General features: G+C 37.7%; 1 protein-coding gene and 1 pseudogene across 1 annotated transcript; both read left to right on the top strand.

The window, feature by feature from the left end:
- The first annotated feature begins 1,071 nt into the window (after positions 1–1,071).
- Positions 1,072–6,243, top strand: LOC145903379 (GATOR2 complex protein WDR24-like). Its single transcript, XM_082991460.1, has 11 exons — positions 1,072–1,380; positions 1,696–1,905; positions 2,248–2,391; positions 2,694–2,831; positions 2,984–3,166; positions 3,254–3,967; positions 4,280–4,443; positions 4,655–4,742; positions 4,880–5,148; positions 5,482–5,650; positions 5,921–6,243. The coding sequence occupies exons 1-11, from the start codon at positions 1,207–1,209 to the stop codon at positions 6,221–6,223; spliced, it is 2,556 nt and encodes an 851-aa protein (XP_082847586.1). The 5' UTR covers positions 1,072–1,206; the 3' UTR covers positions 6,224–6,243.
- A 12,171-nt stretch (positions 6,244–18,414) lies between these two features.
- LOC145903637 (uncharacterized) lies at positions 18,415–19,685 on the top strand (annotated as a pseudogene).
- Positions 19,686–24,633: the final 4,948 nt, after the last annotated feature.

Below are 24,633 nucleotides of genomic sequence, written 5' to 3'. Positions count from 1 at the left end.
AAGTTTCTACAAACAAATAAAACTTTTCTGTTCCTTTGTTATACTTATTTTAGAACAACAGTTTCCTGTTTTTCTTTTCTTGTCAGGTTCAAAACATTGTATGCAGTTGCGCGACAAATTCGTGTAGTTTGTAAATATTTCACTGTGAAAATTTATATGCTTCCTGTATTATGTGAAAGATTGTTAGATGCTGTTTTTTTATGTTCTTGCATTCCCTTTTGAAGTGACACGTTTTGTGAGATTTATAAAACTGTGAACATCCCAGATTCTTCCACTGATGTAACATTTTTTTACTCATAATTGCATCGTGTGCACTTAGTAAAGAATGTTTGACAAAGTTAGACATATGCATATTTACCTTAAATTTTTGTAGAAATCGAGTAGCTTTACTACAATAAATTGTTGGCTTCCAACCGAATATTTGTAATATAGAATATTGCTCGTTCATGCAAAATGTATATCAACTTGATTCAATCTGCCTATTTTGTGTGTACAAAAAAAAATTAGGTAATTATTTCAAGTCAGCAATCAGCATTAGAACAGTTGGAAAATGCTACTACACTGGGTAACAAAGTTTTTTCCAAACTTGATCCACGTATAAGTCTGTGTAAAACAGAATTCCGTGCAAATTTTAATGATTAGGTGTAAACAGGGCCACCATCTGTTATTTTTGTTTGCAAATTTAACTTGAAATACTACACGAAATCGTAGCGTTAATATTCGCACAGATTTCTATGTTGCATAGGTTTATATGTGGATCAAGTTTGGAAAAACTTTGTGACCCGGTGTAAAAGTATCTTCCAGAAAAGTTAATGTTCTGGTTGCGAGGATAAAATCGCTGTTCGTGTTGGAAAATCACTGAAGCGTGCAAGAGACGAATTTGTTTTGTTTACATTTTCTCGGGAATTAGTTTGTTTAAGAACTTGCTGCTACTGTACTTATGTAGTTAACCGTAAGCAGGTTTCTTTATATCTGAAAAATCACCTTTGCATCTGCGCTTAAATGGTTTTTCTGGGTCGGATTGGAATAATTGTTGTTATTGTGTAATTTTATCAAAAATTTGCAAAGGCAAACAGAGCCAGTGTGTTGTTCTTTAAATATACAATAAATTTCATGACCTTGTCTTCTGTAAACCAAAGTGCTTATGTGTTGTGGAAGTGATATTAAATATAAAACACCGCATATTTCATCGGAAAACTTGAAATTATGAAGAGAAACAAAGCCGTTTCAATAGATGTTGGAACAGCAGTGAATGCACTTTGCCTCAGTAAGGACAACAGTAAAGTGGTCATCGCTGGACGGTCTCTGTTGAAAATTTATCATGTTGATGAGGTTAATGGTTTCAGCGAGCACCTTAATCTTCATATTGGAAGAAAACAGGTTTGCTCCGATGGAATTAATGTGTGCCACTAAGTTTGATAGTGCTGATTGTGTTTCGTTTCATGTTATGAGTGTATGTTTTTGCAATTGCTGTTGTATTTTTAAGGGAGGGATATTGGTATTTTTCTTTGCTCATGACTGGCCAAAGCCAGTTACCACCCAACAAAATAATACATCATAAGTTATTGAAATCAAATTAGCTTTTACCTGTGGCTGCATGCTTAACCTAATTTTTTAAGATTACAATTGCTGTTCATCAGCATAATTAGTTTACACATACACAATTAATTAAAATGTTTTGTTTTTTCATTTCAGGGTTTGAACATGAGTTGTTCTGACGTGGGTTGGAGTCCCGTGGATGAAAATTTGATCGCAACTGCTGCTACTAATGGAGCGGTTGTAGCTTGGGATTTAAACACTCCTGGTCGTGAAAAGAAGCTCGCTATATTGTCTGAACATCGTCGCACGGTCACAAAAGTTTCGTTTCACAACTCGGAAGGAAATCTTTTGCTAAGTGGATCACAGGTGTTTTATATATGGGTGGTTTTTAAATAAAAATGTGTTTCTTATGTAGATGGGACCTGTCAAGACCGTTAGACAAGTTTGTTTAAATTTGCATTGTCATATGACACAAGCCTTTTTCGCAATCAGCAAATCTTGTTCGTTAAAGTTTATTTTCGTACTCAATATAACTTGTAACACTTCTTACAGGAGCACGTACATTTTTCTGTAAGAAAATATATGCATCACAAGTGATATTTTGCTTTTGGCTGCAAACAAGTCAAAGCAGAGTGTAAAGTTTATAAAAATATGTGTTTATTCAAATAACAAGCTTAGAAGCCATATTGTATCATTTGTTTTTTAAAGGACGGAACGATGAAGCTGTTTGATTTGAGGAGAAGGGAAAGTACCTACACGTTTCAAAGCAAAGCTGATGGCGTGAGAAGTGTTCAGTTCAATCCTCATGAATATTTTATTTTTGCTGCTAGCTTCGATAATGGTTATGTACAAGTAAGTTTTAGGGGTGTGCTAACTTATTTAAAAATACCTGCAGCCAATTTTAAACTGAATCTGGATATTTAATGCTGTCATGTTGTGAAAATCCCCTCACTGTCATATTGTAACATATGAAACCATTTCAAAATCTAGGTTTTTTTGAAATAGTTGGTATGTCCTTCCAGTGAAACAGTAAACCAGTGCTTGTGATACTAAAAATGTTCCCGGTATTAATGCAAACTCAGCATTTTAGTGAGAAAAAATTAAAATATTGCACCAAAAGTTTTCATGTTAATTTTGGTTGTTGTTGTTACTAGATATGGGATTACAGGCGACCTACAGGTTACGTTCACCAGTTTATCGCACACAAGGGATCTGTGTATACTCTCGACTGGCACCCTGATCCAGATCATAAAATGACTCTTGCCACTGGAGGGCGTGATAACATGGTTAAGGTGAGTGATTGTAATAACACGAATAATTTTTTAACTCTGTTTTTGCACTGGAGGGCGTGTGAAAGGTGGTTTTCATGTCATTGCTGGTAACGGATCTAATCATTGTCGGTGTTAAATATTGTTTTCCAATGTTTCCACTTGTCGCATTCCAGGTTTGGTCGATTGAAAACAACAGGGAGAAAGAAATAAACAATGTTCCAACCATGTCGTCCGTAGCTTCGGTTAAATGGAGACCCCACCATCCAGAGCAACTTGCTACTATATCTATGATGCTTGAATTCAGCGTGAACATTTGGCATCTGCATAGGAAATATGTCCCATTTGCTCATTTCCAGGTATGAATTATAATTGTTGTTGTATCAAACAACCATTTGTTTTTTGATTAATTTACTTTTTAAACAATGAACTGAACATATTTTAAGGATCACACAGACAGCCCCTCTGGAATAGTTTGGAAAAAGTCAGATCCAAATTTTATTTTGTCATGTTCGAAAGATGGCCGTCTCATGATGCATTCATTACTTGACGCTTCTTGTCCAGCTAAGCAGGCCATGAGTAGTGGACTTGCCATCAGCTCTTGTGGTCATATCGCCCTTGCAAGTCAAGCCACAGCATCAACACCCAGGGCACAGAGTCCCACTGGTTCTGCTTCAAAACTACCAACAATATTTGGATGGAAGACTGGATCAAAAGACGTGATTGATTTGGACGGTTTGAGTATTTCCAGTCCTTCTTCGCCAGTTGCATTTCAAAGACAAAACAACTTTCTTAATTCCAGATCAAAGTTCAGAATATTTTCAAGCACCAAGTCTGATTTAAAACCAAGTTCTGACTTTGATGATTATCCAACTATGACGGACTCTGTTGTAGAGCAATTAACTCTTAACCAATTTAGGTTTGTTGCGAAAAACTATGTTTTAGATGGGAGTGGGACAAAAATGACTTTCGAAGAGCTTTGCTCGCACAACTCTGATGTTGCTTTAAAAGGTGGATTCTGTAATGTTGCTCGGACGTGGAAATTGCTTGGAGTTTTTTTCAACAAAGAGATTCATTTGAACAAATCACAACCTGAAGTTTCAGAAAAGTTAGAAAAAGCAGAGGCAAAAAACAAAAGGCACTCACTCACTGTGAAAAAGGTGAGGTGGTTTTAGTGACGTAATATCTGCTACTGAATAAACAATTGTTGCAGATCTTCACCTTATAAGTAGTTGCGAAATGCCTGGTATGCAGAAAGTTGTAGGAATAGATATAATTATGCCATGTTTTTTATGGGGGTGGAATCGAAGGATTCTTGTGACCATGGTTTGATGTTTAAAAAACAAAATGATTTTCTAAAGTTAAACCAGTATTTGTTCATAACATGGCAAATATTGATTATCACTAATTGTTGGAAATAAATTTTACCAAGATTGCTTCTACACACAATAACTGATTTGTGTTTGCTGTAGGATGAACTGCATGGTTCGCATGCATTGAATGGCTCAGCAATCCATGGTGGGGAAGCTGATCAACGTTCTGATGATGGAAGACTTGAGGTAGAAGATTATCTCACTGATATCGCTCGAGGACGACAATCAGAACCTGATCTCTACATGACAGATGATGACCCTGGGTAGTTCAGAGATATTATTCTTAAATATAAAGTCATGCAAAGTTTGTTGCAACACAATTGTGCATAAACTAGTAAAAGAATATATTATCATGCTTTCCTGTTGCTGCATCCGCAACAAAATTCACGGTGTTATCTACAATTAAACACCAAGATGTCTAAAATTAAAACATGTAGTGGAAATTATAATCTGTAATCTAGTTTAATGATTTAGGTTTGGTTATGGTGGAATAACATCAGAAGCTGAGTTTTTGTCTGAGCACGAATATCTCGTTCCAACTGAAGCGTTCCAACAGAGAGAGGTGTGATCGATATATATAGATACATAGGCCACAGTGTTTTGTGTTGCTAAACATATGGTTGCTGTGAACACAGTTTTAAGGTTGCACCACACCCTAAGTAATGAAAGATGTAAGAAACAATCTCCTGTCTTTTTCAGGACATCGAACTGGACGCGATATCAAAGTTTGGTCGAATAGATGCACCTTCTGGAATGAATATTGAAAATGAATCTGAAAAACGAATCCTGACTGCTCACGGTGGGAGGTGGCATGAGAAGGTCGTTACCAAGGAGATGAATTCTTCTTCCTCAACATCTCCTGCTGATGAGGAGCTTAACATCTCAGATGGAGTCATCAGTGTGTGTCCCACTCTCTGGCCGGCTCCACTCGATTCAATCAAAGAAGAGATTGCCTGTCAGCAATTAGAGTAAGTTTGTGCTGTTCAAAGCATTCCGGCAAAACATCGTATTTTTTAAATTGACAAAGAAATACAACGATTTATCAACAGCATATTTTTGAAACAACAGAACTAACGCTTACCAGACAATGAGATAAAATAATCTGCCAACTGCTTGTACGTAGGTAAAAAGTCTTTACAAGAATGTTCTTCTCTCTAATGTTGCCATCCACAACACACATAACCTTCAATCATGTTTATTCACTCAAAATTAGTTGTGGAGTTGAATTTCTTTTTCTATTTTTTCACAAAACTCTAACAGTTTTCAGTTTGCTACATGCGTTGTATTCAATGTATTTGCAGATTTTTTGCTGAAATGAATGATGTGCAAAGTCCAGTGTGTATGCTGCTTGCAATGTCATCCTATCCATCCACATATAACCTTCCTATTGATGTTGAAACAGTTGATCATTGGCAAAACTCCTACCTTGATTTGTTGGCAAAGAACAGGTTATGGATACAACATGCTCAGGTGAAATAACTACTCTATGATAAGCAAAGTGGAGCCAATAATATGAATTGTGTAAGTTGTATACAGATGTTATGCCAATATAAGTACAATTACTTTTAGTTTGAAACTTGCACAAGAACATCAACAAATTCAACTCTTTCACATTTATCAATTAAAATAATTTTCATTGAAAGCTGCAGACAGAGTGTGTACACGCATTGTTTCGACCTGTAAGATCTCATCAGTGCAGCTGTTGAGTGGCACTGTGCTAGCTTTACAATTTTCATTCAGGTTGTAAAACTGAGCCGAGTTCCTGCAATCCAATCTCTCTCATCCTCTTCAACTTTCACCCTGGGATGCCAAGTCTGCCAACGACGAATGCCCCAGAGTAACCCCTGGTCATGTGACAGACGCATTGATGCGGAACACAAAAACAAACCAGTCACGTGTTTCTACTGTCAGCTTCAAGTGCGCGGACTCTACACATACTGTCAAGGCTGTAGCTTCGGCGGACATTCCAACTGTGTGGCAACTTGGATAAAACAATGCCAGAAAAACGATATTCCAATAACATGTAGATATCACTGTCTGTAAAATAAAAATGAATGCATGTACATGGTTGTTTATGGTTGTACGAATTACTAACGCAGGAACTAGACAGGATCGCTCTACTATGAAAACCCGTACTTGGCAACCTCATCTGCAATAGCCAACCTTCACATATGATATCGCGATATATTTCTGCGTGGTGTGATTAGTGGTAGAGATGTGAAGATCGTTAGGAAAGTTGTGTGCTGACTCACCAGTGTATCTTGATCATTATAAACTACCTTCAAATCTCTGTAATCGTGTAGCTTAGTTGGTAGAGCGTTGGGTCTGGTTAACCCATTGCCTTTAGTTTGAAACATACCAGCAGGTGGGGTTATTTTGCATTTGCAAACTTAATATTAGAGTTTGCAGCGTACTAATGAATTCCCTGTCGCTGCTTGCTGTGCTAAAGTCTGCTTGCGTGTTCTTGCTGTATAGGTTACTAAGTTCGACTCCGTGGCAGACTTGTGTATTAATTGAAAGACACCATTGCAATGCCAGGCGGCTTAAGTATAATTTGTTTCAAGCGCGTTTAACAAGAGTTTAACACGTGACTGAATTGCTGCGAATTAACTATTAAAAGGACGTGCGAACGTTACAGCGCGATGGCGGTAATAACGACAGGATCGAGAGAGCACGAGCGACAGAGAGAGAGACTGGACTAGCTTCTCGAAGGATTACGAAATGAAAGCTTGTGGGAGCTCCTGCAGGAAAGCTTAACACCGTCTGCAGCCTTCAGTCCGTCTGTGTTCTAAATGTGTAAAGAATTAAGTAGGGAAACATGCGCGTTGCTACAAGTTGTACTATTGCTTAGTCTCGTGAAAACGCAAGTTCAAGAAGCTATGCATGACCTGGGGAAATCCCTATCGCCCGTTCGTGACGTTTTAGACTCTAACACAGACAGTTAGAGTATCTACCGGAAAAAGTAGCCTAGTTCCAGACTCCTTTATTGCCCTAGCTGCGATTCCAGTGAACTAAATTACATAATGACGTTTTTTCCCAAAGCCTGAATGACGTTTTCCCAATTGTCAATATGTTGCTTGTCATAAGCTGTCTTGATTTTGTGATATCTTTTCAATTTGTGTTTATTCGAACATGATATTTAATTTTGTTTTCAAAAAATAATTTTGACGAAATGACAGAAGTTGGAAATCTTATTACATTCGCGGCATCTATTGGTTTGGTCGTAATGTGTTCAATTTACAAACAGATATTAACTAAAATATCAAATCCTTATATTAAAAAGGGTAAACTCTTCTTTGAAAATGTAAATAAAACTACTCGCAATTTAAAAAGCACATCAAAACATATGCCGGACACTTTCCGTACATCGGTGGAATTGCGATGTGTGTAAAGGAAAAATATTCTAAACAAGGAATTGCAAGAGCTTTGTACAAGTAGTAGGTTTAAAATTAACTTGTGAATAAATGTTTCAAATATTTTTGTGTGATTGTTACAAGGCATTGTATAAGGTAACGGCGTATGCTAAGTATCGCGCTTTTATTATTGCGCCCTTGCAGACGAATGGAAATTGCCAGAAAAGACGGATTCAAATATTACTCTATTGTACACTGTAAAGGCTGTTCAAAACTTGGAAGCAAAATGCATTGTGGAGATTGATTAACGAGATTACGTGGATCCTATAACTGGAGAGAAAGTGTTAAAAAACGTCAAATCTCCTCATCGTTCAGCAAAATTAATGTTTCTTGAATAAAGTGCATTTGCATATTTTGTTGATCTTACTAATTTTAAGTCTTTTATTCGTTAGAAAATATTTTGTAATTACTTACATCTTAAATTTAACAGAAAATTCTACAGTTGTTATCATTTTAAGAAGGTTTGCTATTGCAAATCTGCACTATAATATGCTACAACTGATCACACTTGCTCTCAATTGTTCAGAAACATAATTTAGCCACGAGCACAATGAAAAGGTAAGAATCAATGCCTTGCATGGATGACTTGAAATTTGTTCACAGAAAATTAATAAAATCGAGTCGTGATGCTTATCTAGCAGGCTAAACGTTGAGTCAACATCAATGACATGGCGTCTTTTCGCAACTAGCAAAGTGGAGGGTACACAGAGCTAATAAACCTGTGTAAGTTTGTATGGTTTGAGCGGCGGAATGTATCCTGACTATATCGTCCTAATTTCATTTACTTTTCGCTCAAACAGTCTATATATGTGGGTATGTCCTCTGATAAATTTGACGCTGAAAAGAAATGTTTTGCAATTACCTCAGAATGCTGATGTGTACAATAAATTATACCCAATGCCTTTACCAATACAATGAACAAGATTTGACCATTTATAATTGAAGTTTTTTCAAGAACATGTACATTCAATATGTCTGCAGCTGAATTTGTTATCGATGGACAAATGATTTAAGATACTTTTTTATATACGTGTATTAATGCGCAATCGTAATGCTGATCAATAATACTATAGCTCTTGTCCTGATACATAAGTTGGATAATTCAAACTGCCTTTGGATCTTTAGTGACATGCACATACATAGGCTACCACATGATGCAATGATAGGCCTATATGCGAATACATGTATAAATACGTGTATGTTAACTACATCATTGCAAAATTACTCGTAGAAAAAAGCACCAGACAAGAACGGGCACGTTTGTACATATTGACTTGTGTGCGTTAATAATTCGATGTTTCGAAGCATTTTGATTCAGAATTATGTTTCAAACGAACAACCAACAAAGTAAAGTTAGCGTTGTAAAACTTCATTACAACCAAAAACATCCGATTAAGGTTTTCAAAAACGAGGCCGTGAGACATTTGTGGGGGAATCCCCGATATAGAAATGGTCTTGAATCGGTCGTCAAAACATATCTTCTCACACCAGTCAAGGAGCCAGAAGAGAACTTTGCTGGTAATGTTTTTTTAACATTTTCGTCCATTGTAGGGCCTAGAAAGTAAGAGGGTCGGAATGTGTTTTATCGTTTGAATTTCTTTTTTACATTCGAACATTCAATTTTTTGCCGGGTTTCATTTTTGGAGGTTATCATTAGTTCCATCGACTTTGCATCAGGCTTTGTTGAGGCAGCATCAATCTTTTCTCAAGAATGAGAAATGCGTTGGAGTTTTTTAAAGGGGTGGGATTGCTGGATGCAGATTTTGTGAAAGTCGCCAGACGGTTGTTGTACACATGCATTCTAGACCGAGAAGTTCAAACTTCGTGTGACATATTTGTACACTTTGCGACACTTAAAATTCGTCGTTGGATCTTCAGCGTCAGGACTTCAAGATTAGGAAGCCCTGCTCTACATATACGAGCTGCTGTCGGTCAGCTTGTTCCAGTGGCAAAAATTCTGACAAAACTCTTGCGGAATGTGAGTCTCACCAATGCGGATGACGTGGATCACAGATCTGCTTTATTCGTTACGTTATCTGGGAATTGCTGTAGTGGTGGCTACACAGTAAAGATTTGGGAGTTAGTCGCAGGGTACCGGCGATGGGTCTAAATGCTTTGTTCAATTCTGGGTCGATAACTGAAATCGACTTTTTATAATCGTACTGTAATAGCAACTTATTTCTCTAACTACTCTAGTTCACATGAAATACGAAACACGTCCGTGGTCTTCTCTGCTTCTGTGTATTCGTCCGGCTGTGCTGAAAGTTACACATATCTGGCTGAAGGTGGGAATTGGCACTGCTTTAAGACATTGTTATAGCCGTAGTTTTTGACCATTTTTAAGGAAATTGAAGTGAAAGATGAGCCCTGGCGACGAAATTTTGTGTTGACCAATGACGTAAAAATATGTGCAAAAAAGGCCATGATAATAAAACACCATTTGTCCAAATCGCAACAGCTGTCATGCTATTTCTTTCTGCATCGGCTTAAGGTGTATTTTGTATGTATCTGTTTTATAAAAGCAGGTGTTCTAAACTATGGTTTTGCCCAAACCTATAAATAAATTACATTCGTATATATTTTAATATTCTTTCTAATTTTTGGTCTCATATGTTGGTTATATTGGAAACGTATTTTGATGCTTACCGAAAATACAATTTTTTTATGGAGGGGTACCATGACCACTGATTTTGGCTTGGCATGTGATTTTTTTGGTTGTGTATCGATGCACAAAATAACCTTCAAGAGAATCAAACTATCATGGAATACTGCTATGGATATTTTGACAATGTGAGTGGACTAAAACTGTGCAGACCTTGTTCTGAGAAATGTCCTAAGTGTAATTTCAGTCTATTTTTACTCTATCGAAACGATTTGTTTAAATGTTGAAAATCTTCCGTCATGGATTTCAGACTTGTTTTCTGCCTCCGTTTTTCTTTACAAAAAAAAACTCCAATTTACTTTGTTTAAAGTGTCACAAGTCTAAATATTACTTGAAATAATGGAAGAGAAAGCGTTAAAAAATAATTAATCTCCTCATCGTTCAGCAAAACTAATGTTTCTTGTATAAACTATATGTATATATAGGCTATAAGTTATATGTATCTATACTGTAACTACATGTATATATGTTTTTGTAAATCCACGAAAACCATCTAAATAGGCCGAGTTTTAAACGTAAGTTGACTTCCTGGGATATATCTTATCGAGAAGCGGCGTAAGTTGTGACTCAAACAAAGTAAAGACCGTGTCTCAATGGCTACAGCCACGAACTTAAAGACGCTCACCAATTTCTCGGCTTGACATCCAATTCCGCAAATATATACAGAATTATGCATATCGCTGTCCCTCTTCACCGACTTACGGATAAAGTAAAGATTTCAGATTTGATCAAAGATTTACGAATGCTTTTGGTGATTCCAAGGAGCGTTTAACTTCGGCGCCCATTTTACAATATCAAATTTCGCACAGCCGTTTGTGGTCGATACAGACCCTTCCTATATCGCTGTAGGATGTCTTTTGTCGCAGAGCGTGAACGATAAAGAGAGGGTAATTGCCTATGGGAGTAGGTCTCTAAGCAATGCCGAAAGAAACTGTATAACGATTTGCCGGGCATATATCTAATGTTAGTGTTATAAAAATCACTGCACAAGAAAAAAGGCACCATTGGCCCACTCGATGCAGCGTTTGGAAGTCGATGTATTTTATCCTCTACCACCCAAGCGATCTGGGTATCAGTTTATTTTGTTTGCATGCGATATAATTGCCTTTCCACATTTCGTTCGTCCCTGACCGATGCGTCATAAAATGGCAAACGTAACAGGTATTGCTGAAATCTCTTCGTCTTTGATTTTGGATATTTGTGAAATGAACAAAAATGTCGGTTGAAACTTACTGTCTGAGCTATCCCCGTCACACCCGATGTTACCCTTGCACCGGTATTTGATGTTACGCCGGTTCTAATTACAACAAAATAAAATTTAGGAATGTGGTGCATAATTAAAAAGTCATATCCATAAGTAATACCCCGCCATAAACGCTCCCTGGAGAACAATAATAAATACTTTGCGACGCTCCTACAATGTTAAAACAACACATCCACGCGTCATTTGTGGAAACCTTGGGTTTTGCGTAATGTTGAGTACCCCAAGTAAGAAAGCATATTTCTTGTATGTTTTTATTCAGGTATTGGATCTTTACCGAGAAATTAGTCTTTATAGACGAAAAATAGCTGCATATAAATTTAATTCACTTTGTTCAAGATCTACCAACTTTGTTCAAGATCTACCAACTTTGATCAAGATCTACCAACGGAAATTAACTGAAACTAAAATCCTTTCAACGACAAGCCTAATACATGTGTGTTGTTTATTAACTCTGAGTATATGTTTCTTATTATAAGCCGACAAATGTGGCGTTCCGTCCTGTTTTGATGTTAAGCAGAAATGACTCCGTCAATCCACACACGCACGTCGGCTATCTGTGGAAGAAATTTTCTTAGTCAAGTATCAAAGGTTAAGATTTCCACTCAAAACCTGGGACTTGAAGTACCTTGTCGTAGACATTCCAGATATCGCAGACACTTTGACCGTATGACAAAACTCCATGAAGGAAGAGCTGATTACCTTGGTTGGGATGGCGGCAGACAAGACCGCCTCCACCATCGTGCTTTGAATAAAACGATATTATTTGAAACTGCAAAAAATATGGGAATTCTTGTGACTGGCAAAGTTGTTGACGCCATGTAAGTGAAGCTTATTATCTTTAAAAGTTGGTTGCCACCAGTTTCGTTACCAGAGTTGGCAATTTCGTCCAGGTTTTCCCTCAGCATGTTTTCACTTGACCATTTTAATGTATATTATAAATACTTACAGTGCAAAGGCCTTCTCCAGCAATGCCTTCAGCACAAAACTTTGGGTCTCCGGCGGACACGCGGAATGTTCCAAACGATGCAGTTAACGAAGAGCAATTTGTGATCGGAACGATGTCAGAGGCATGTTGGAGCAATACGTCGGAAGCTGGACCGCTCGGGCCTGCAACAAAATCATGTTTTTCCAATGCTTTTACGGGTATAGTTTTATTAATTTATTATATTTATTTGAAATAATCTTCACCCAAGGAGAAAAAAGATCAGTTTGTAGTTTACAAGGTCGAAGAAATAGGATTCATGCACATGGTTCTCTGTAAGAGCCAGTGCAGAACCGCATGGCGAAGGGTGTGTGTTAGTTCATACGGAAAGCTGTATATACAAACTTGTTTGTCCCCAGCCCGCTATGTAGCAAGTAGTCCCGGCAAAGGAATTGCTGTCATCGTCTGTTCTTGTTCCATCTGACACCAAGTTAACTGGCATCACAAATTGGTTGAACGTAGCTTTTCTCGACAGCTGTCGAATAAACAGTTCTTTGCTATTACTCAGTTTCGCAAGTGGATCCTCATTTATTGCAATATCAATGGTCTTTCGCAAGCAAACTGCATGCAGTTGAACAATAGAATAGTGTGGCGGTGGACACCACGTTCGAAAATGTAACCAGTGAACTCTCAATTTGTGCAAGTTCTTTGGCAACAAATTAATTTTTCCGGCCAAAAAACAGAAATGTAGAGCAGTAGTTGCAAAAAGTTTGTTTTTAAATTCTATAAATAGGCGCTTGAATAATCCCTGTATCTACATTTTGTTTTCACTTTAGTATCTTCCGCTTCAAAATTATACTCACTCTGAGAAGTGCAACTTTGTAGTTGAAAGTTGATTCATCATAGTTCGGATGAGTTATCAATTCGGATATGGTGAAGAACTGTTCTGTTCCGGAAACACTCGATCGAATCCGATCTCCCAAAACAACTCCCATCGTCTCCCTTGCGAAGCTATAGTTCGTGATATTTTGTTTTAAGGAAGTCAGTGAATACAAACAAGAAAATAAATAGCCTGGTGTTTGGTGTAGTTTAAACGACAGAAACAAAAAAAATACCTGGGGATACCCGTGATCACCCATTCGTCAGAAATCAGAGATCCCCCAAATAAAATATTTTGCACATTAGACAACTGATACATGTAAGCCATAAACGGATAATCTCCTTTGCACGTTTCTTCGCCACCTGCATTATTCCCAAAACAAAAAAAATAATTCGGCTCTATTTGTTTTTGCAGTTGCTTGGCCGTAGTGTGTTCCAACAAGATTTATCAACGGCGGTTTGTCTCTAGTTACCCAGCTAATGACTGCAAATTTTGACTTTGCTTCGCGACTTGGGTGCCAAGACCGAAGTTGCATTAATGAAATATAATAGTTGTCGTGGCCGTGTCTGAATCTTACTCAAAAATTAATACAACTAAAATATTGGTTTGGACGGGAATTTGTTAAAACAAAATTTAATGTACCCCAATTAAAATATATTCGTTAGTACAACTGGAAACTACAAAGTCAAAACATTATAAGTTACCCAAGATTCTGGGTGAAATCGTTGTCGATAAAGGAGTGGCTCGTTCTAAGCAAGTGCATGGATCCAAAAGACTAAAAAACTTCGTCCCTTAAACAAAGCAATAAGTTTTTTTTCAAGTGGAATATATTTACGAGCAAAACAAACTACAGCAGAATTGTAGCGAATGATAATTTCAAGTACGTTTACATACCGTGCTGTGACTTGCAACTTGCTACACATTCATCACACCGGGCACAATCACAATTTTGTGTGACGCAAGCTGTCGAATCTGCGGTACCTGCAACACATTCACACCATTAAGTTGTATGTGGTTTAAATACTACATATATCATAACCGCAAATTTATTTATGTTTCAATAACAGCAAGCTGCACAAAACTTGTGCCTCCAGTGGACTGGAATTGCAAAAACTGCACTTAACGTGCAGTTATACTGATAGTTAGTGGCGGTGGAAAGCCGTGAGATAGGTGCAGGTGTACATGAACTCACCTGCGCACAAGGCACGACAAAGAGCACACTGAACGTCGCTGGGAAAAGGAGGTCGTTGATCTTTGCAAGTTTTTAAACAAGCTGACATGCCTGAAAACGAGCAGCAAATATTGTGACATTATAGGATGTGCATCAGTCAGGTAAAATGTTATGAAGTATAAGAACACTGTCAGGTTTTGTACCGGCACATTCGCTAAGACAGATGCCGCATTCGGTCAGACGGTTCATAATGGTAGTGTTTATAGGTGGGCATGTTGAACCGCCATCTTGCCAGGCCTGGATCATACATGTTGAATTGAAACCTGGAAAATGTATACAAGTCATCGTTGAAGCTCCTCGAATGTGATTTTTATCATAATATTATGTGAATTCAAAAAAGAGCGGCAGTCGATCAGCTTTAATATGCATGACTGAATCCGAATATTGTCTGCAAATCCTACAAACATGTGCTTCCTCACATTTCAGTATGTACTTAAACAGGGAAATAGCACTAGCATTAAAAGTGTAAGGTTTATGTGTGCGTAATTATCCTTCTGAGGAAATTTGACTAAAATAAAAATGTCACAATGTCCGCTTTAAAGGTGCGGTTAAATCCCCGTTACGAGGCTAGCTAGCTGTGGAAACTGTTGAAATAGCTGCATTACAAAAGGAATTTAGCAAAATTATTTCGCTGTAGAGAAATTAAAAACCGTAATGAAGAGAGGTGTGAGTTGTTTTCCACAGCCATTATTAAAATGAATGACGTCAATAAACATTTGCATTCGGTTTGATTGCTGATAAAAGGTATTCGGAGTCGACCGTCTTTTACTGCGCTGGCGTACTCATTCAATATGATCTTTAATTATAATAGCGGCAATACTTCGCTTTTATGACATACAGTTTCTGTACGTATTACGCGAATCCGAAATACCCGAGGTTTGCCAAATCTGATCAGAAACCGACGATGCCATTGGAGAAAAATTAATTCTTCAGTTGTTTAAATAAATAATATAAGATCAAGTTCTCGAATTTATTGCCACAAGTCACGAATTCTTTTCTCCTAAGGTTTAGTGGTGATGTTCTTTCTAGGCCCGTGTGCAATAAATGTCCGGAATATAAAACTAAAGTGGTTTAACTAGTTGCTGTATGTGACTACCTTGTGGACATGTAGCTTTTAAATGTGCACGGCAGCTCGACTCCAGTTCATCAGCAGTAAAGCACATATCGTGTCGATAGCAGCTTCCGCATTCTTCAGTAACCTCATCAGCTACGCACTGCTGTGGGGGGTCGGCGAAGTCGTGCGGAATCTCCGGACGGCATTGAGCAACCCCGTTCTCCATAGCATAGTCTATTTTATAAAATTCCTGTTAGCCTATTCCGATAATCGCTTCCCATTATAGTTGCAACGATTTCCACCATTTGTTATTACCACTTGTGAAAAGCGATGTTTCAAACGTAGTTTTGGTCTTGCAATGATTACAAGGGCGAATTTTGCGCTTAACGTGAGCTTATAAAAGCTTGATTTCAAGGAAAGTGTAGACGTTAACGGAAATTATAATTTAGCAAACACGTTCAAAAAAGTTTGAAGAGCGACTGCGCAAAATAATGCATGTAACTTGACACCGAACACGTCCAACGAGAAACTGTGGAGGTTTTTTGTACATTGTCACCAGACTACTTAATAAACATTACGCTTATGCTGTGCACTTACCGACACAGGGACTCAAGCAGGATTTGAAGTTCATTAATCGTTGTTCGTGTTGAGCAGTGAAATTGGGACAAGAAGAGGAACACAAGCTTTCGTTCATCCAACTCGTTTTTATGCAGTCGACTCCTCTCGACGCCAAGTTTCGTAAAGAAAACTCCATCTCTGATACATTAAAATGACGCTCTTAAATATAGGACTACCGTATAATTGTTATTAAGTGTCATACCACATATATATACTGCGCATTGTATTGTTTTCCTTTCAATGGCATATTGGTAAATTAGCGCCACGATTTTCGTAACGTAAACTCAGTCTCTGATACATTTAAATGAAACTCTTGAAAATACAAAACTGGTCTAACGGGAAACGCAAGTTTATATTTCTTATTGTTGTTGTTCTATCACAATGTGGTTGATAATTAGGTGAGCACAACATCCCGATCATACACATTACGACAACAGCATTCCAGGTGGTACGCGAGCAGATTTTGTTGCAGCTACATGTTTCCTTGCGGTTGACATGGTTACATTAACCACAAGGTAAAATGTTGCTGTATATTGTGGCACGCAACTCGACCAACAGCAACGTATTGCCCAAAAAGGCGACTTGTTTCAAAGGAGGACGCCATGGGCTACCAGCGGCGAAAATATAGAGCCTCCGTATTGTAGACATTGTTATGGTTGTAGAAGATGTGCAATGGTACGTGATTACATTAATGTTGGGAAACACTGCATTACGTAGGCGTTTATATCCTGCCCTATTGTTAAGCAATATACCGCATGTCGATCTGATGCAACCCAAGCATGTTTCGTTAGGGCTGCCCGCGCTTGGTTCTTCACACGACAACTCTCTGAAGCACCATTCGCATGTACCTGTGTTAAATGCAATTGTAATTAGTGAATCACACGAATTAGAGGAAGTTATGTTTTGATACGATACCCGTTAAAAATATTTGTATTGGCCTAATATTTGCGTACCCTGGTGATAATACTCATGATTGAAATATATACAAATCTTCAAGAACTTTTTATAAAACAATAACATCCATATAATAAATGTAACAGAAAAAATTACCTTGGGCTCTAGCGCATTGCAAAATATCAAAGAGTACAACCAACACAACCCAAACACACTTCATTATAATTTTCTTCAGTAACCAAAAGTAACGCAACCTAGAATTACTTTAAATTGTTTCTGCTGATTTACGTGAATACAAACATAACTCTATAGTCTCATTGCAGGATATCTGCGGGACAATTAAACAGGATGCTTCGTCCCCACAGTATTATCTCCTGTTGAATCATGCATTGTTTGTGAAAAACGGCTTCAAGCTAGTAACGCGAGCGAATGCACTTATCTATTAACATTATTGTATTTTCGTAGTTTAATACACATGTGTTAAAATTATGCGTAAAAGTTACTGTGTGCGGCCGCGTATATTTTCCTGTAAAATCGTATTACGTGCATGCTTCCGTAAAAACGGCGAGGTTTTCTCGCCAGCCAATCAGAGTCGCCCAAAATATTTTTTCTCTTTTTTTCGCGAAGAAGTTACTGTAAACAGTTGTCTGCGAGGTAAGGGCGTCTGCTTGGTAAAAATGTGTGTAAATTGTCTGGTTTGCTTAATTTCAGAAAATAATTGCGTAAAAGTATACAACGAAATCATGTTAAAAGCTTGCACTTGTCATCAAACGCTGTGAAAGATACCAGTAGAGGTAAGTATTATATAACTGATTTGTTTTTTTAATTAATAATTAATTTGTTGAAATAATGGATTTGTTTTATAGGCCTATAAGTAGGCTTTTGTGTGTGTTTCACCAACAACTCATTTTTCTAGTGTAATAATGGGCGTAATCCAAAGTGTTGGTTTTGATGTATTTAAATGTGATATGTTAACTTCTGCCAAGTTTCAAGGTATCATTTATGCTGTAGGCATGCTTGTTGTTTTGTCCAAATTTGGGTATGACTTACAAGTTGGTGATATTCAGGCAATATGTATTGTAGAATCCAAACTGTATTTTGTTGTGTACCCCAAATTTCTTAATTTTTTCCCATAATATGGTGTGTATGAAGTCCAACATCAAGATGGTTCCTTTAAATGTATTTGCATTGATGATCTGTTGCACAAATGTCCACTATATGTATATGGAGTGGGACTAAAACAAATGGTTGTTTTGAAGCAATGCATTTGTGTTTAGGTCAGTTATATGCATAAAAATGGAAGATCTTGTAACTAAACTTTTACCTGAACTGATTGATAACCCAGCAAAACTTGATGAGTGTGTTTCACACTTACATACACTTGGTGTCCGTGAACTTGGTGACTTCAGACACCTTGAATTAGAGGACCTGCTGATACAATTCACCCTAGTGCAGGCAAGAAAGCTGCTTAAAGCACCTAATATAGAACCAGGTATTTTGTGTAAATTTTTTGCATAGCGTTATACCAGTCATATGTATTTAATGTTGTACACAATTGTTTTTTTCAAAGTTTCATCAAGTTCTGGATTTTCGACGGAACCGCTAGACTCCAGCTTTAGCAGTGTCGAAGCAAATACATCATTGCAATGGATTTATGAGTTTACAATCCATTGGCAACGGTGTTCCCCAGCAAACATTCAATGTTTGGAAAGTGGCAAAGTACCCAACCTCATGCAAAGAAAAGAGTTAATTCACAAGACAATAGACGAAGTATTGAAAGTAAGTACTGTTCATATAGACCTGTAAAGTTTAGTGGTGACTGTTACAGTGTTGTTGCTCATTTTTCATTTCAGTTAACACTAAAACCAGGAAGAAAGAATTTGGATAAAATTGCATATAGAATTGTTTCGAGGTATCCCAAATCCTTCCGTGATGTGGTAGATAGTGTACCAATAGGAAATGGCCATAATTCAGTTTCCAACCAGTTATTTTATCGCTGGGAAAATGTGATGAGAAAAAAGTGAAAATTGTGTGAATTTGAAGATCAGATTTCCACAGAACCCTCTACAAGCAGTAGTGGGTATGAAAATGATACCATATTTCAAAAATGGCTCCAAGAGGAATTTACCAAAAAAGAAAGAAACATGAAAGAAGTGATGGAACAAATGAAGAGTACCTTTTCGAAACAACGAAAAGACATCAACACCAATGCCAGAGTAAGCGAAATTTTTAAAAAATGGCCATTCTTGGCAACCTCACAATGTCTCATGCAACACTATGGTCAACTTATGGCTTTAAGTTATGACCCAAAGGAAATTCCTGTGAGAATGACCAATCGCAGCTATCACACATACAAGTAATAATTTGTTTTTATTAAAAATACATGCTTGTTAGGTAAACCGCATGTTTTGCAGAGCTTTGAAAGCAATGGCAAAACCATCTGTTGCTGCTTGCATTAAAGAGATTAGGCTTGAATGCAAAACAATAGGAAATAAAACTCCAAAAGTCCACTTCAATTTTGGAACTTCTGGGAAGTTATTTCAAAGAAGATACCTCAACTGTTTTAAAATGCATCCAAGTAAGTGATCAGTATGCATTTTTAGGCCTCCGAATGCTTATGCACCTAAATGTTCTTGACAGGATAACTTGCTACTGCAAGAAACGATTGAGAATGGTGATCCCAATCCGTTTATAATTGCAACAGGTATTACATTTTTTGGTTGGATTTTCGTGGTTTGGGTATAATAATGTGTTTTCCTTTTCAATTCTAGGTAGTACACCAGCATCATCCAGCTGTTATTCGCTGATTATAGAGAGGAGTTTGGTTTTTCAATGCAGTGAGTTTTTCCTGCATTCTCCGGTCTTTTTTGTTCATTCTATGTATTTAACATACAATACCCAGAAAAGGCAGCAGCAACAATGGAATTTATTCAACGGTTTGTAAGCTCTTGCTACTCTAAATTGTTAAATATTACATAATGTTGTATTGGTGTTTTTTTATGGCCAGACCAAGTCTCACTATAGTCAATAGCTATATGTGACTTTGGGAAGAAAACTTTGACATGCTAAATAAAGCTAAGACCAATTTATTTTATTTAAAAACACTATATATATATCCCTTTTATGGGAGTAATCTTTTTTGTATTGCCAACAGTTATTTATGACTAAGATGCAATGTTTAGGTGCGGACAAATTTTTGGAAATGTTGCAATACATGAAAGTAAATTTTGGTTTTGTGCAGATACTTTGCTGAAATAAATCAGGCTGGTTCCAAAAGCAATAAGCGACGATGTGCAGGAGGAACACATCCAAAAGTGTTGGCCTTGGGCAGGCTAATACATTCTTTGCAGCATTCATGCACCACTTAATGGTTTGCAAAGTCATTCAATAAACAAATTTTTGGCAATTTTTGTGTGCACAGTTTGCGGTTATTTTTGGGGTAAAAATTACCAGGACAATTGAGGTAAAAACTGCTGCCAGTGGTTTAGCAAGTAAATTTTACAGTGATAAAAGCAGTAAAATGTACTGGAAAATACGCGTATTTCTTACAATGAAAAGCACGTAATTTTTCCTTTTAACGTCAAAATGAACGTAAGTTTTTACGGTGAAAGTCGCAGTAGATTTTACGTGTTGAACATGTAAAAACTGCTGCCAGTGGTTTTCACAGTAAAATTTTTTAACAGTGCAACATAAACGGAACGGAACAGCGGTGCACACTAACGTAGGCTACAATAGAATGCCCTTGACGACACAGAGGATCACTTGTATAGGAGGGGGTCACGTGACCCTACCACGTTGTACAAGCACTCATGCGAAACACACTACATCCCCCTTTACTGAAAATGCGAGATCGGAATTACTAGTCCTGACGAACGGGTGGTTTTACCAAACGACCGGAGCGAGTACGCAGTTCACGTTGTTCTGGAATCGGCCGTATGTGTCGACAGTTACCTCCCAATGACCGGTTTGGGGTATAGACGATGTAAGAGCGTGGAAGTGAGGTTTGGGAACGTACAATGCCAACCTCTTCACCGATCCAAGCGTAGGTTTCCGGGGAAAGTTCAGGTAGAGGCCGTACCCGATGTCGCTTGTCGTAATTTTGCTTTTGATTTTTCTAGATTTCGAGATCTTTAGCTCTGAAACTCGATAAATAAGACCAGGACAAGGGACGACGTCCATCACGGAATTGTCGTCTTCAACCGTCTTCCCATAACTCCGCTGGGCTGAATCCGGAAACCAACTTTGTAGCACGATAAGAAAGTAACGCCAAATGGGGGCCTTCGGCTTTGCTTAGTAGACATTTTCCCGTCAATGGAGAAACGGAGAGGGCTGACGGTAAAATGTCTACCGTCTTAGTAGACATTTTACCGTTAGCCCTCTTCGCTTCTCCATTGCTTTGTGGATAGTGGGCTGCTGGTCGGGTGAATGAAGCCACATTCGTTGGCGAAATAGTAAAAATACAGGAATTGTATTGCGGGCTGTTATCCGACATCACTATATGTGGAATTCCATGGCGGGAAAAACATATAGACTTAAAGTGACTGATAATGTCCGATGAGCTCGTGCCATGAGCAGGAAGGGACAACTCAATAAACCTCGAGAAGTAATCTATGACCAATAGATATATTTTACCTTGGAAATGCAGCAAATGTGTTCCTACTTTTTCCCATGGTCTACTAGACAGAAGAGAAGGATGGACATAAGGATCTGGATAAATACCATTTTCATGAATGATACGACTTAAGAAACTGATTAGTTTAGCAGTAAAAATACACTTATCTGCATTTCACGTTACTCCAGCCTGCTGTAGGCGCGACAAGACTCCCATCAAACGCTCGTCGTTCTCGTCCATGTGCGCAAAACTCCCTGAAGTGAGTCCAATATTTGTGACATTTTCTTTGAAAATGCGTTATCAGCTACGCACTGCTGTGGCGGGTCGGCAAAGTCGTGTGGAATCTCCGGACGGCATTGAGCAACCCCGTTCTCCATAGCATAGTCTATTGTATAAAATTCCTGTTAGCCTATTCCGATTATCGCTTCCCATTATAGTTGCAACGATTTCCACCATTTGTTATTACCACGTTTGTGAAAAGCGATGTTTCAAACGTAGTTTTGGTCTTGCAATGATTACAAGGGCGAATTTTGCGCTTAACGTGAGCTTATAAAAGCTTGATTTCAAGGAAAGTGTAGACGTTAACGCAAATTATAATTTAGCAAACACGTTCAAAAAAGTTTGAAGAGCGACTGCGCAAAATAATGCATGTAACTTGACACCGAACACGTTCAACGAGAAACTGTGGAGGTTTTTTGTACATCGTCACCAGACTACTTAATAAACATTACGCTTATGCTGTGCACTTACCGACACAGGGACTCAAGCAGGATTTGAAGTTCATTAATCGTTGTTCGTGTTGAGCAGTGAAATTGGGACAAGAAGAGGAACACAAGCTTTCGTTCATCCAACTCGATTTTATGCAGTCGACTCCTCTCGACGCCAAGTTTCGTAAAGAAAACTCCCTCTCTGATACATTAAAATGACGCTCTTAAATATAGGACTACCGTATAATTGTTGTTAATTGTCACACATACATATATACTGCGCATTGTATTGTTTTCCTTACAATGGCATATTGGTAAATTAGCGCCACGATTTTCGTAACGTAAACTCAGTCTCCGATACATTTAAATGAAACTCTTGAAAATACAAAACTGGTCTAACGTGAAACGCAAGTTTATATTTCTTATTGTTGTTGTTCTATCACATGGGGTTAATAATTAGGTGAGCACAACATCCCGATCATACACATTACGACAACAGCATTCCAGGTGGTACGCGAGCAGTTTAGTTGTAGCTACATGTTTCCTTACGGATGACATGGTTACATTAACCACAAGGTAAAATGTTGCTGTATATTGTTTGGCACGCAACTCGACCAACAGCTACGTATTGCCCAAAAAGGCGACTTGTTTCAAAGGAGGACGCCATGGGCTACCAGCGGCGAAAATATAGAGCCTCCGTATTGTAGACATTGTTATGGTTGTAGAAGATGTCCAACGGTACGTGATTACATTAATGTTGGGAAACACTGCATTACGTAGGCGTTTATATCCTGCCCTATTGTTAAGCAATATACCGCATGTCGATCTGATGCAATTCCAGCATGTTTCGTTAGGGCTGCCCGCACTTGGTTCTTCACACGACAACTCTCTGAAGCACCATTCGCATGTACCTGTTTTAAATGCAATTGTAATTAGTGAATCACACGAATTAGAGGAAGTTATGTTTTGATACGATACCCGTTAAAAATATTTGTATTGGCCTAATATTTGCGTACCCTGGTGATAATACTCATGATTGAAATATATACATATCTTCAAGAACTTTTTATAAAACAATAACATCCATATAATAAATGTAACAGAAAAAAATAACCTTGGGCTCTAGCGCATTGCAAAATATCAAAGAGTACAACCAACACAACCCAAACACACTTCATTATAATTTTCTTCAGTAACCAAAAGTAACGCAACCTAGAATTACTTTAAATTGTTTCTGCTGATTTACGTGAATACAAACATAACTCTATAGTCTCGTTGCAGGATATATGCGGGACAATTAAACAGGATGCTTCGTCCCCACAGTATTATCTCCTGTTGAATCATGCATTGTTTGTTAAAAACGGCTTCAAGCTAGTAACGCGAGCTAATGCACTGATCTATTAACATTATTGTATTTTCGTAGTTTAATACACATGTGTTAAAATTATGCGTAAAAGTTACTGCGTGCGGCCGCGTATATTTTTTATGTAAAATCGTTTTACGTGCATGCTTCCGTAAAAACGGCGAGGTTTTCTCGCCAGCCAATCAGAGTCGCCCAAATTATTTTTTCTCTTTTTTTCGCGAAGAAGTTACTGTAAACAGTTGTCTGCGAGGTAAGGGCGTCTGCTTGGTAAAAATGTGTGTAAATTGTCTTGTTTGCTTAATTTTAGAAAATAATTGCGTAAAAGTATACAACGAAATCATGTTAAAAGCTTGCACTTGTCATCAAACGCTGTGAAAGATACCAGTAGAGGTAAGTATTATATAACTGATTTGTTTTTTAATTAATAATTAATTTGTTGAAATAATGGATTTGTTTTATAGGCCTATAAGTAGGCTTTTGTGTGTGTTTCACCAACAACTCATTTTTCTAGTGTAATAATGGGCGTAATCCAAAGTGTTGGTTTTGATGTATTTAAATGTGATATGTTAACTTCTGCCAAGTTTCAAGGTATCATTTATGCTGTAGGCATGCTTGTTGTTTTGTCCAAATTTGGGTATGACTTACAAGTTGGTGATATTCAGGCAATATGTATTGTAGAATCCAAACTGTATTTTGTTGTGTACCCCAAATTTCTTAATTTTTTCCCATAATATGGTGTGTATGAAGTCCAACATCAAGACGGTTCCTTTAAATGTATTTGCATTGATGATCTGTTGCACAAATGTCCACTATATGTATATGGAGTGGGACTA

This window comes from Ascidia mentula, chromosome 5 (assembly GCF_947561715.1).
Source record: "Ascidia mentula chromosome 5, kaAscMent1.1, whole genome shotgun sequence".
Taxonomy (NCBI): Eukaryota; Metazoa; Chordata; class Ascidiacea; order Phlebobranchia; family Ascidiidae; genus Ascidia; species Ascidia mentula.
Note: the sequence above shows the minus strand (reverse complement) of the source record. Positions and strands in the feature narration are given on the sequence as shown.

What these genes read in the sequence shown, in the direction of transcription:
- LOC145903379 (XM_082991460.1), top strand. Translation starts at nt 1,207, where the DNA reads ATGAAGAGAAACAAAGCCGTTTCAATAGATGTTGGAACAGCAGTGAAT. An exon ending in TTTTGCTAAGTGGATCACAG is followed by an intron (nt 1,906 to 2,247) that starts GTGTTTTATATA and finishes TGTTTTTTAAAG; the next exon opens with GACGGAACGATGAAGCTGTT. An exon ending in ACTCACTCACTGTGAAAAAG is followed by an intron (nt 3,968 to 4,279) that starts GTGAGGTGGTTT and finishes TGTTTGCTGTAG; the next exon opens with GATGAACTGCATGGTTCGCA.